At 41.2% G+C, this 12,870-nt stretch overlaps 1 protein-coding gene across 7 annotated transcripts in view; it reads left to right on the top strand.

Annotated features, from left to right (window-relative positions):
* The window catches only part of MAP4K4 (mitogen-activated protein kinase kinase kinase kinase 4), a 164,395-nt gene that overhangs the window by 101,349 nt on the left and 50,176 nt on the right, over positions 1-12,870 (top strand). For all 7 annotated transcript variants that reach the window (XM_066176606.1, XM_066176607.1, XM_066176608.1 and 4 more), the window contains exons 4-8: positions 4,092-4,217; positions 4,989-5,099; positions 7,841-7,931; positions 9,473-9,603; positions 11,853-11,907. In XM_066176606.1, coding sequence (XP_066032703.1) covers positions 4,092-4,217; positions 4,989-5,099; positions 7,841-7,931; positions 9,473-9,603; positions 11,853-11,907 — 514 coding nt within the window. The remainder of the gene's footprint in view (positions 1-4,091; positions 4,218-4,988; positions 5,100-7,840; positions 7,932-9,472; positions 9,604-11,852; positions 11,908-12,870) is intronic.

A 12,870-nucleotide genomic window follows, 5' to 3' on the forward strand; every position in this document is an offset into this window, starting at 1 on the left:
TCAGCTCCTGATACAATTTAATTTAATTGTGCTGTAGAGCTTGGGAAACAGTGTTATTTCCCCCTTACTCCTCCAGGTGTGTTTCTCAGAGACAGTTTCTCGCAGGGGTCTCATACCTATTTTAGTGCTGGAACAGCTCAGGACTGTTGTGCTTGGTCTCCTGAGGCATGTAGACAATGATGTTAAGGGACAGACTTGTAGTGATTTTTCTTTTCCTTTTAGTTCTATTTTCTGTACCTCAAAAATGTCCAGCAAAATGCTTCTGAATTCCTTGCCTTCTAAAAATTTCCTTAAATAAGCAGTGTTTCCTTTCGATAATGATGCATTACTGTTATTGAAAGAAAATAGGGTGGTGTGTTACCTTTGGAAAAGAGCTGATAATCTTCCTACATGGATTTGCACTAGTAGCATTTTTTGACTGTGAGTTTCTCTAGTGGCAACCACGGTCAGATACTTAAATCCTTGCAATTTTGTAAATACTGAAGTAATAAAAACAAGTCATTGATTTGCCATCTGCATGCAGAAAACCCCACAGTGATGTTTAGTGTGCAGTGATGAATAGAAGAGCAAGGTATGCTGAGCTTTGTGGTGGAGGAGTAAGCAAGCTGATCAGGTGCTGCTGGGTAGGCTGAGAGGTAACACACCTGGGTTTATTTTTAGTGTGCTAATTCAAATGGTTAAAAATTATCTGAATGTACCTAGGTGGATTTCTGTGTGGGAGTCATATGCAGGTTTTAATCTTACAGGCAAGATTATTTTGGTAAAAGAGTGTTGCAGTTAGAAACCCCTAGGGATGCTGGCACGTCCATTTAGTCTCTGAAGGGAAACACGTGAAAAGAGAGAGGAGAGCTGCTCCAAGCTTGATTTAACCACGTGAGTCTTGCAAAAGTATAGCTTACTGCAAAAATTACTGGTAATCAGACATGCTGTCACAAACAGACAGTGAATGTATAAGTATAAAACACTTCCACCAGCTCCATCAGGGGGAAGACAAAGAGAGTTTCAATGGGAGTTTGTATTCACAGATAATGGCTTAAAGTGGTAATTGATGCCAGCTGCATAAAATCACTAGGAAGGGCTCACCAGCTGCCTCTCTCCTTCAAGAAAAAAGGATGTACTTTTGTATTACTTTATGAGAATGACAGTCTCTTGCCTCAATCAGTTTTAATTTTCTGCTCGTGATACCCTTCGCTCTGCAAATGGAGGGACTGTTGGTGGTGGTGCAGTACATGAGTTGTCTGGAGGAGGTGACAGACTTTCCTTTTCTGAGGCTGGGTCACATGTCCAAATCCCAGGACGGCTGCCAGAACACCCTGGTCTCCTCAGGGGGATCCCTGCTGCAGGCTGCAGTGCACCCTCCCTGAGGCACGTGTGTCTGTAAGGAGATCTGTGAGGAAACGGCCTTATCCGGTGAGATTTTTGGGTGGGATTTATCTCACCCTGATGCAAGACCATCTGCAAGATTGGTGTCTGGATCTTGGCTAATGACCTCACCCTCCTTTTGTAGTTAGTGGGGAGAAGTAAACACTGGTAGGGCGCACATTGTTTGGCCTCTTTCAGATGTCCACGTTAGGATGAAATGACCTGTACCCTGGAAAAAAAAAAAAAAGAATGCTCCTGATTCTGGAACAGAAAAATTTTGGTCTGGCCAACTTATTTTTTTTTAAATTTCCTTTTCTTTAAGTCGTCCACCAATTGCTGTACCACACTGGTGCTTCGGCCTTTTCTGTGCTGATTAATCCTCATAATAGTTCCTGTCGCCACAAAGTCTTCAGGACTCATTGCCAGGGAGTTATCGATCCACACTGAGTAAGTGGAGTCTTCCAAAGCCTGGCAAAAATGACTGAATTATTACTGTAGACTGGATTTTGTACTGGATTGAACTGTAGGCGAGGTGCTGTTTATGTTGTGGACAAGTGCTTGAAGGTGGCTGAAATGTGAATGTAGGACCATTGTTGGCTGTAGTTCAGGGAGATATTGCTGCAGGGGAGATATTGCTGCAGGCCTTGGAGCAGGTGCTGTGACACATACAGTGGAGAGCTGAAAGAGCAGAAGCTGTCTACAGTCTGCTGGCTCTGTGTGTGCCTTTTTTGTTGTTTGTTCTTCAGGATATTTTATTTGGGGAGGAGGGGGGTGGGATTTTTATTATTTTTTTTTTTTTTCAGAAAAAGATCCTGTTTAAGTATTACCATTTTGGCTGCTGTTACAATAAATAAACACAAACAACCTTTAGGACATCCTGCCCATTGTATTGTAAAAGCTATTGTGTTCATGTACTGAAGGTAGGAAGTAATTTTTATCTAAAAAGTCAGTTCAGAATAGCAGATTAATTTAATTACACATATTAACCTATCAGCAATTAAACCCCAAAGCATCAAGTTTAACAATGCTTCTGTGTAATTTTTTTTGGCCTAAATGCACAGTTCAGAGGTTTGGTGTAATATAAGCATGTATTCCTGCTCTCTTTTTTCTTTTTGCATATAGTCTGAGTAAATAAAAAAATCATTCAACAGCAAGGACAACAGAAGCAGCTGAGGAAGCACCAAGTTAGCTTTTGGCTCAAAAAGCTTTTCTGACAACGCTTTCTCCCAGGGCTGCTATTCACTGAGAACTTTGTTTTACCAGATTCTTTTAGTGTATTGTTCAGTGTTCCAGAAATACACAGTATTTTACTTCAAAGATGCATCCTGAGAAGATATGAGAATAGTTTATCCCTGCTGCATTTTGGGGATTCTGTCATAATAGTTTAGGAGTAAGCATTGCATCCCACTATAAGAGTATTTGAAGTAGTTGTTAGCTTTGTAGCAGAGAGTGGCTGTGTGTACCGCTGTGTATAAACAGTTAACATGTAGCTAGTATTAACATCTGCGTATGTCATGAATAGGATATTTGATTGCTAGCGTGGTTCAAATTGCAAGGAAGTTGAAGGCTTAAAATTTTATCATATAATCAGCTTTGACATCACAGGATAATCAGAATATGCGCTACTGTTCCAATCAGTAACCTAGGGAGCAACCCTAGGGAGAAGAAGTTTTGGGCTCTTCCTGGAATCAGTTCAAGGTAGCTGTTCTTCTGCTTGGATATCTACGAATATAAAATTGTGGAGCAGAAAGGGATATCCATCTGCCTTTTAAGTTGTTGCCTTGATAGGTGCTTGGAGAAGACTCCTGCTGACTAGGTATGGGAAGAGACAGTTGGGGGTGGGTTGGTGTCTGCTCCTTCTTCTGTATCTGCTGGCTGCCTGCTCAGACACCACCTCAAAGCATGTGTGGATCCTTCCATGCAACGTGTCCTACTGTCGCTTCAAAAGCCGGTTGTGGGTGTTTTAAGGAGTGGTTTCATTATGTTACCCATTTCAGCTCTTTGGAGGGATGACCTCCCTTCACCTGAGCTGCTATTTGCTTGGCAGCTTGCTGGAGCAGGGGGGAGCCAGGGGAAATCCTTCCTCTGGCTTTGTGTCTCAGCATCCTGTTTACTGCCTGGGCTCCTGGCCCGTTCTTCCTGATGCACTTGCTCTTCCTCCACAGAGGCAGATGGAGGAGGAGAAGGAAGCTTGTGCACGAGGCAAATGCCTTTTTCTTGCAATAAGGGGAATTCCTGATCTCCACCTCTGTTTTCCTGTGCCAGTCCCATGCTGGCCCCAAGATGGGAACCTGCTCTGGCAGCTGGTTTCACAAAACCACTGTTTGGAATTTAAATAGAACTGGTTGAAATTTCCAAAATTAAAAGGGAAAAAATGAGGAAGATGGAAATAATACTTCTCTGTCATAAATTCCCAGCCTGCTAGCTATGAATTTACTTAAGATATTACAAACATAGGGTTTTTGAAACAGATTATGTTCCATCACTAGGTCAAATCCATTGCATCTTTTGGGGTTTTTTTGTGCTACTGAAAACTTGGAAAAGACTTGTTTTAGACCATCTCAATAGACAGGATTTTGATGGCATGAACATCAGAGAGGTTTACTGAACACGATGCTGATATAAATTGAAGTTTAGAAAAAACCTGCTTGTGTGAAAGTCAAGAATAAATCAATAATGCATGTGGTATATTAAACATACGGGGGTTTGTTTTATTTTTTTTTCCAAAGGACGAAGAAGAAGAAATCAAACTGGAGATTAATATGCTAAAGAAATATTCTCATCACAGAAATATTGCAACTTATTATGGTGCTTTCATTAAGAAAAGTCCTCCAGGACATGATGACCAACTGTGGGTAAGCAGATGTTTTTCAAACATGTTCCTAAGTCTTTTCTTATTGGATATAGGTTGATGATGAGAAAAATACCTCTTTATGGAAAGACAAACTCAAGGAGTTTGGTGCTTGCCTGAACTGCTAGATAAGAGAATCACAGAGGCTAATCACACATCCTTAAGGGGATGTCTGAACCAAGATTTGCTATAAGCAGTGGTTTTGTTCTTTAAGTAATTTTTTCCCCGTTTCCCAGATGGATAGTAACATGTTTTATAGGAACAGGACAGCTGAGCTGAGCAGTAAGAATATGTGACTGTAAAAAGAAGGCTGAACTTAAGATTGTACCATTACATTTTTCATCCCACCTTGTCTACACCCGGTAGAGGACTGAAGTTTGGGGTTGAAATGGCAGGGTGCATGGTCTTCCATAAATAAATGGAAGTTAAATGATAAGAAGTGTTGCAGTGATGTGATCAGTTTGATTCCTTCAGCATTGGATGTGCTCTTACTGCTAATGCATTCTGCATAGCTGGGCAACTCCAGATTCCCAGCATTAAATTACAGTGATTAAATCAGTCTTGAAAATGTGATAACTAATGTGAGACATATTCCATATATGTCTGACACACACTGAAGACATTTGGTTGAATCCATTTTCCAGGGGGAGATGTAAAATATATTCTGTGCTTCACAAGAGCTTCCCAAATCAATGCTGTAACCTGATTATCTTGCTTTGCTGAACAGCTGAGATACGTGTTTAATGTTGGTTGTACACTGATACTTGTTTTGCAGCTTGTTATGGAGTTTTGTGGAGCCGGCTCTATCACAGACCTTGTGAAGAACACAAAAGGGAATACCCTGAAAGAAGACTGGATAGCGTATATCTCCAGAGAGATTCTCCGGGTAAGGAAAATAGTCTGCCCCACACAGAAACAGTCTTACAGAGATGTAGCCTAGCTTGAGGTCCTGCAAGGAGCTGTTTCTGATCAATCCCATTAGCCATGTCATCACTTGGAGAGTGCGTAGGAGCAGATAGATGTCTGTTCCACATCATTTAACTTGGTGTGAGTTGTACTGTATTGTAGCAGAAGCCTTGCAGAAAATTGCAATTTCTAGTCATGAGAAGCCAATAGAGAAGCCAGTGACCTTACCTACTGCAGGAAGCTGTGAAACAGTGTCCATAAGACCTGGGGCTGAAACAGTGTTGTAGCACAGTAGCATGCAGAATGGGCTTTCCTAAATATGCTTGCAGCTGCTTTTTTCTCCTTCTAATCGAGTCTATGGAGGAAGAGCTGTTGGCTCAGGCCAGCAGTCAGGACTTCTGTGCTGTGATGTGCTCTCATCTTGTTTTATCCCTGCAGTCTGTCTAGAGCCTAGCAGCTCTGTCATGTGTGGCTGTGCCCTGTGCGGTGCTCGCAGGCGCTGCTGCAGAAGTTTTTCAGGAAGAGGGCTGCAGCTTACCAGTTGTTCTAAAATTGCAACTTTAACTAATTACTCTTAATATTTAATTTCCAGTTGATACAGTTTAAGTGCTTTTTGAATTGGCATTTGTTTTGCTTCACTAAGTAAATCTGGGATGGTTTTCCTTGTGCTTCTTTGTAAAACAAATTGCCTCCTACCCATACCACTACACAGTATGTTTGTTCAATTGCTTAATCACAAACGAAGTTCTGAAGGGCTTTATGTTAAAGGAAGTGAGCACTGGCTCTTGCATAAATCAGTGCTGCTGTTGTCTGTGTTACACATTTGCTCTGCTTTGACAATTTTTAAGATGTGGACGGAGGGAGGCACACAGTTCTGGTCTCTTGCTCTAATTTCAGATGCTAGAGGGAAGTCCAGCTGCTGGTGTTTGACTTGCACATTTTAAGTTGTTTAAAAAGTTGTATTTCTAAACAAATGGTTAGCATGCTTTAATATGAGGAAAAATTAACTTTTGCAGGACTATCTTATCCTTGATTTGAGAGACATGTGGGCTTGGAGGTATTCCACACCGTGTTGCATTCATCCTAGATCCTTCTTAGACAAAGCAAACACTTGCTGAGAAGAGGAAAAAATTATTTACCTCAGAAAAGAATTAGGGAAAACTATTTTCTCATCCCAGTGAGAGATTTGCAAAAGGAGCATTAATTACTGAACATCAGGAACTGGAATATCTGGAAAAAAGGAATGCTAAATTCACATTGCAATGAGATATTTCAAACCCTGATTCAACACAGAGTTTGTCAGAGGTGGATGAGAGAGGTCGTGTAACACAAAGTTAAAAGGAGCTGAAGTGCCGAAGATTGGTGTAGGTGGAGACACAGGTGAAGGTTGACCCAGTGGATCCTTGTGTGTTTGGAAAGGTCTGGGGACTGCAGGAAAATGGAGACGCACCCCTCTGTCTCCTGCCAGCCCTTTGCAACCCCAAATGTGTTTTTTCAGTAAGGTTAAATGGTACTCTGGAGAGAACAGACAATTATCTCTTTGGCTGGGTCGGAGTAGCAGAGGGCTTTAAAAAATATCCTGTGTGAAGCTGTGGAAAAGCCTTCATTCCTGTGAAAAATAAGACCACATTTAGCATTAGCGGTCAGTGGAGGGTCTCAGGGACATCAGCCGCTTGTGACATGTGGAAGAGAAGCTGTAGATGGTGTTTTTTTGTCACGCTCATTAACTGTTTTAGAAAAGGAAAATAGCCCAGTGGTTATGTAGGCAAACTGGTAAATGATCAGTTAATGAAGAACATGTGTTAAGAAATACTTCTCTACAGCAACCACTACTCTCTTAACCTCTTGCAGCTGTAAAGGTTCTATTTCTTTATTTTTCACAAAACATTAAAAGACTGTGAGGGCAACATGAACAGGCAAGATGATCCTGCTGGAGACTACAATTTTCCAAGCAGAAAAGTGAGGGGAACCCAAAATACAGGCAGTTGCTAAGAGGGTTGCCTGTTGTTCTCCCAATTACATTAGAGAGTAAAACGCAACATATGTCTTTCTCAGCCCTCCCTCCACATGGCTAATGCTTTGGGGCATGTATCCAGGTGCTGTCTCAACAAAAAGCACCGAATGTCGGGAGGTTTTGTTTCCTTTGGAAAGCATAATGCTTGTGCTTTTTTAAAAACTTTTTTTTTCCCTTTGCATTTTTTTTTTCCTGAGGTAGAATTATCTGGTTTCACGTTTATGGAGGCTAGAGAACTGCAGTTTTGCAGTATAGCATGTCTTTGTCATCTGTCCCCCCACCTCCTTCTTGGGGGTGCAGATATACATGTGAATGCTGCCTCCTTTCCCCTTCCACCCCCCTTCCCAGCTAAATTCTGTGTGACCCTGTGCACATCAAAGGTCAGTGGCATACACCGACACTGGTGTCATTTAGAATGTAATTGCACAGACACTTTGTGAGAGCTGAACTTTCTTCACAGGACAGCTGGGAGGTGTTTGCACAGTGCAGATGTTGGGCTGTATTTTGGTACTGTGTGTGCATGATCTGAGTCTCTGCTCCATCACCAAAAGCTGTCTGGGTGATGTGCTGTAGGTCCCACTGAAACCAGTTGCAAGAGGTCGAGGCACAGTGCTGTGATCTTTGGGGTTGCTGGGTACGGGTAGTCTGTTGCTGAGCCGAGAACCTAACTCTGAACATCCTCTCCTTCCTCTCTTTCCTTAATGCAGGGGTTGGCACATCTTCATGCCCATCATGTGATTCACAGGGATATCAAAGGGCAAAATGTGTTGTTAACAGAGAATGCAGAAGTGAAACTTGGTAAGTAGGTACACATGTCCACTTCCTCATTTTTTCAGCCTTTGGTTTTATGATGTTCCCAAATTAATTTAATCCGTTAAGAGCCCTGCAACATGTTTTATAGCATAAGTACTCTGTCAGTGGTTTCATATGGATTGACAGCCTGCGTGCATTTCCTCCTGCTTGGAGAGGATGGAGCACAGGTTGTTGTTGAATTTGATTAGATTTCATGCCAGAATCAGTGCAGGGATCATTTTGGTTCCCCCACTGAGCTGTGTGTAACTTGAGTCTGTTCTGATTCACTTTATTCTGGACTCGGGAAGTGACAGGAATCTCTCTTGTGTTTGGCTTTAATTAAAATAGCACCTGCTGTTCAGGTTCTGGACACAAAAATATGATCTGGACAGTGCTCTCAAGAGAGCTGTGGCATTGAATTCAAAACACTCTTCCAGCTCTGGCATGCCTGCTGAAAATCGTGCTCATCCCTGGCCTCTTCTCTCCTGCCAAGTGGACATACTCTTTTTTTATTTCCTCTCTAATTTGTCTCTTTCAGTTAATGCACATGTCAACCTTCTGTGTTTGTATCACGCTACACTCGCCACCTTTTTTTCGTTAAATATAGAGCCATGCTGAAGCCCTCCCACCCAGCCCACATCCCTTCTGGTTTGCATTACACCTTCCTGCAGCATGAGGCATGGGAAGTTGTCCTGGCTGCTGGAGGAGGAAGCTCTCGGGAGAGCTTTCCTTCATTTGGTCCAAAATGAAGCACAGTAGCTTCCAAACCATTGCTTCCACTGAGCTTGTCTACACCACTTTGTCAGTGTCACTCAGATGGTGGATGCAGTGAAGCTGACACAGCGCTCTTAGGGCAGATGCAGTTACTGGTATAGAAAGACATGGAGCACTGTGGTCATGAGCAGGGCAAAATGAAAGGCAGAAAACACCTTTGTAATGTAATTGCTTTGTAATGAAATGGGCATCTTTCTCGCAGCCTGTGTGCATGTGTGCTCAAAGTTAGCACTTCCTGAATAAGCCTCATCTTTTGCTCTCATTGATGTTTCTGCTCTATGCATTAAAGCAGAGAGCAGCTCGCTGAACTACAGATTATCTTTGCTGTCCAATTTTAAAGCAGAAAAAGTGGTGAGCTGAAAGGGACATGTTTATGCAAGCGATTTTCCCATAGCATGAGAGGTACCTTTGGGAGGTGCCTGTTTTTGTATAGGCAAAGGTGCTTGGCTTCACCATGTGGGAAGGGAATAAACAGCCCTTTCTCAGCCTCCCAGGCAGTACTTCTCCAGCTGTGCTCTTGCTTCTGTGCAGGCAGACCAGCGAGGGGTACAGGAGAGGTGATTGAAAGCTGCTGTGTCCCTTGACACTTGTGCCCAAGCACATTGTCTATGAACCATGAGGGCTCACTTGCCTCGGGATTAATCATCTTATTTCTCTTCAGCATGGCCCTCCCACGTGGGACATCTACAGGGCTTTATTTTTAAATCACTTTGCAAAAGTAATCATAGCATTATTTTTCCCCTCTTAATTCATTTTACTTTTCCCACCCACAGTGGATTTTGGTGTGAGTGCTCAGCTGGACAGGACAGTTGGCAGGAGAAACACTTTTATTGGGACTCCATACTGGATGGCTCCAGAAGTTATTGCCTGTGATGAGAATCCAGATGCTACGTATGATTACAGAGTAAGAGCCTTGTTCAAACAAAAAACCCAAAACATACACTTGCAATATAAATGTCTGTGAACTGTGTCAGTTTTGGGGACTTCTTATGCTTTGTAGGAGTAATTATTTTGTGTAGTTACATACTTATCACCAAAGTACAAGGTAAGGAGACTTTCAAATTGTGACCTTTAACAATTTCTGCTGCTTGTATTACTGTAGCTTTGAGACATAAATACAGGGCTTCAGGGTGCTGTAGCTGCTCAGAGGAGGCAAAAGAGAGTTTACCTGGAAATGCTTGTGTTCTCGATTTGTATGATGGTTGTACTTTAAATTGTGGTACACTATGGCCCAGTTATTGTGGTAACCCAGAACAATACATTTTAGGTGTTACCTTAAATAGAACCACCGTCTGGAGAGCCAGTGAAGTACAGAAGGAGCTCTTAAAACTACTTCTGATTTCAGGATACATATACATGATTTTTTGGATAAAAATTTATCCATCACAACATTTCTTAACAAAGATCATTCTTTACATAGCTTGCTGCAAACCAAGGATTTAATTACTGCAAAACCATAATTGGCTTGATGGTATTTGTACTACTCTTAAGATTATTAGGTATATGTATTTAAAGTTAAATATATCTAGTGAAAGCATACTGTAATCTTAAAAGTTCCTCTCAGCTGACTTTAATGAGAGCACAAGAAAAAAAAGAGTCAAAATATGCTTTTTAAGAAATCTTTGCGTAGACTAATGCTTTGTTCCAACTTTAACCAAAGGCAACAAGGATATCAGAAAGCTGGGGATTAAGGCCTTAAAATGAATTATAGAGCTGAATATCAATTATATCATTTTGCTGAGACCGATAGTGTTAGCTATCAGTATGTGTGCATCTAAATCTTTTTAAAACAACCAGATTATTTGAATTGCTGGTTTCGTAGATTTTGACTAAGATTGATCAGATTGATCCTATTTCTCTTGATTTAATTGCTTTTTACATTCAGCATCTCGTTGTACTAAAGCTAATGTTTTGTATCTTTCCAGATAGAGTTGTTATTAGTAAGGAAGGTTTGCTATTAAATGATTTAATAAAGCAGAAAAACTCCCTTCAATATTTGTTAATGCAGTAGTGATGTGAAAAATAACTCCTCTGGCCTCTGAAAACACCTGTTTATTGATCCTGGTGAAGCCTGTAGGGTGGTCACTCACAGAAAATTAATGTTTGAAAGATTCTGTAAGATCATGAGGATGTGCAATTTAGCTTAAATGACTGCATTTGACTAAGAGAAGAGTGCCTTGCTGGGTCTGAAAATACAACCTTTAGAAATGCTTCTCTGCTTGTTGTGCACGAAGAGCTTATTTGCTCATTAGTTTTAAGTAATTTTTAAAAAATCACAATTATGACCAGAAATGAAGACTGCTTTGCTCAAGAGCAGCTCTCTTTCACAGCAGTCGCCTCCAATACTCTGCCCATTAAGCTGCATCAGTCTCTGAAGTTGGTTCCTTGCCAGGACTCCTCCATCTCTTCCCTGTGTTTGATCTTCCTGGCTCTTGTTTGGTCTCTCCCGAGTTAGAGGACCTGGCCAGAGCTGGTACCTTGAAAGGCTGCCACTGAAGGACTCTTGTTCTGTAGTATTTTAAGCAAAACTGAGATGTTAAGGGAGGAATGTTGGCTTTGACTGTAAGTAATGCCTGTGGTAAAGGCAGAGGTGTAAGTTTTGGGAACCTCTGCCTTTTCAGTGGTCTTGGTGACTAATTCACCTTTCCTTTCAGTGGGCCTGTATTTTCCTTTTGTTATTGCTTGTTTGTTTAGGTACCTGAAGAACCCTTTCTTGTAGTTTTTGACAAGTCTGGCCACTTTGAATTTGAACTGAGCTGTTGCTTTTATAGCTGCATCTCTACACACCCTGGGAATGCCCTTGTTCAGTCCTTTGTTGACGAGGGAATATTGGAAATTCTCTTGTTTCATAGGCTTAGATTTCTGGCAAATGTATTTCCCATTGTCATAATGTGAATATATTTTTATGTGCCATTGGAAAGGGTTGTTTGCTCACTCAGTAAGAATATGTGCATGTGCTTCTGCATGTACATATGCATTATGTGAAAAGTAGGATTTTATGATACAGTTATAAGATAAAAGAGGCTTATATTATTTAAATAGCTGTGGTATTTGGTTTCAGCCTCACCTACAGGGCCTCTCTAAATAGTACTCTCTCACTGTGTGAATGGGTAAATCCACCTACTAACATATGGTGTCTGTCTTTTTCTGCAGAGTGACCTCTGGTCATGCGGCATCACGGCCATAGAGATGGCAGAAGGAGCTCCCCGTAAGTCATACCTGTGCTTCTCCAGTGGGCTCCTAAAGGCTGAAACATATACTTGGGCCATGCTGCTTGTAATCTAAGCCTAACTTTGAGGTTTCTGAAAGTATCCCCATGTTATTTCTGTTCTCTTTGGTTTTGCCTGCTCTATAAATATAAAATCCCATAAATAGCAATGCTTTTGATAAAGATAGGGTTGTGTTTAAACACTACAGTGCAGACTGCAGTAATTTAATTTCTATAGCAGGAATATTTGGAAGCTAATCGAGTGTCTGACTTCCTTCCTGTGTGTAGTATATTGTGTTTTGGAGTTATGTCCCACTTGGTCTATGGACTGGCCTGAAATACTGAAAACTCAGCTGGGGAGAGGGTCAGTGGAGCCTTGAGGAAATATATCTTAATGAAAAAAGCATTTGCAGTGACTATTTCTGTGTTGGCTTTCTGTCGGTCTGGATAATGCTAACATTGCTTCCCCTTTTGTTTCCACTCATAAGTGGGTGGTGTTAATCTTACTTAGCAGTGACATGGCTTAAACTGTAAATCCTTCTTCAAGACAAAGCACTGAACTTAGGTATTCTCAAGCAGGGGTCATTATCAGTTAGTTTGGATTTGAGAGGAAAACCTGGAAACCAAAAATACCCAACTTTTTAATAGGTTCTTTTCCTTTCACATAGTTCTTTCAGAATATAAAGGCAAACAGCAGATGTGTGAGGAGGACAGAGACCTTTGAAATGAAGTTAGGCATGGTATTTTGACTTTTAATGATAATTTTTATGGAAGTCCTTATTGATCTTGCAAATATACTTACTGTCACCCTTAGCTGGAGCTCTGTATTTAAAAAATAAGAGCTTAAGGTACCTAAGAGCAAGTTAATTTTTTTTTTTTGCACATAAAGATCTACCACCACAACACAGCTCAGCTTGAAATGTCTTTGAAATAATCATGTTGAAATAAAGTACTGATGTTTCC

Source organism: Chamaea fasciata, unplaced genomic scaffold (genome assembly GCF_029207755.1).
Source record: "Chamaea fasciata isolate MVZ Bird 193981 ecotype frontalis unplaced genomic scaffold, bChaFas1.0.hap1 SCAF_2, whole genome shotgun sequence".
Classification (NCBI taxonomy): Eukaryota; Metazoa; Chordata; class Aves; order Passeriformes; family Sylviidae; genus Chamaea; species Chamaea fasciata.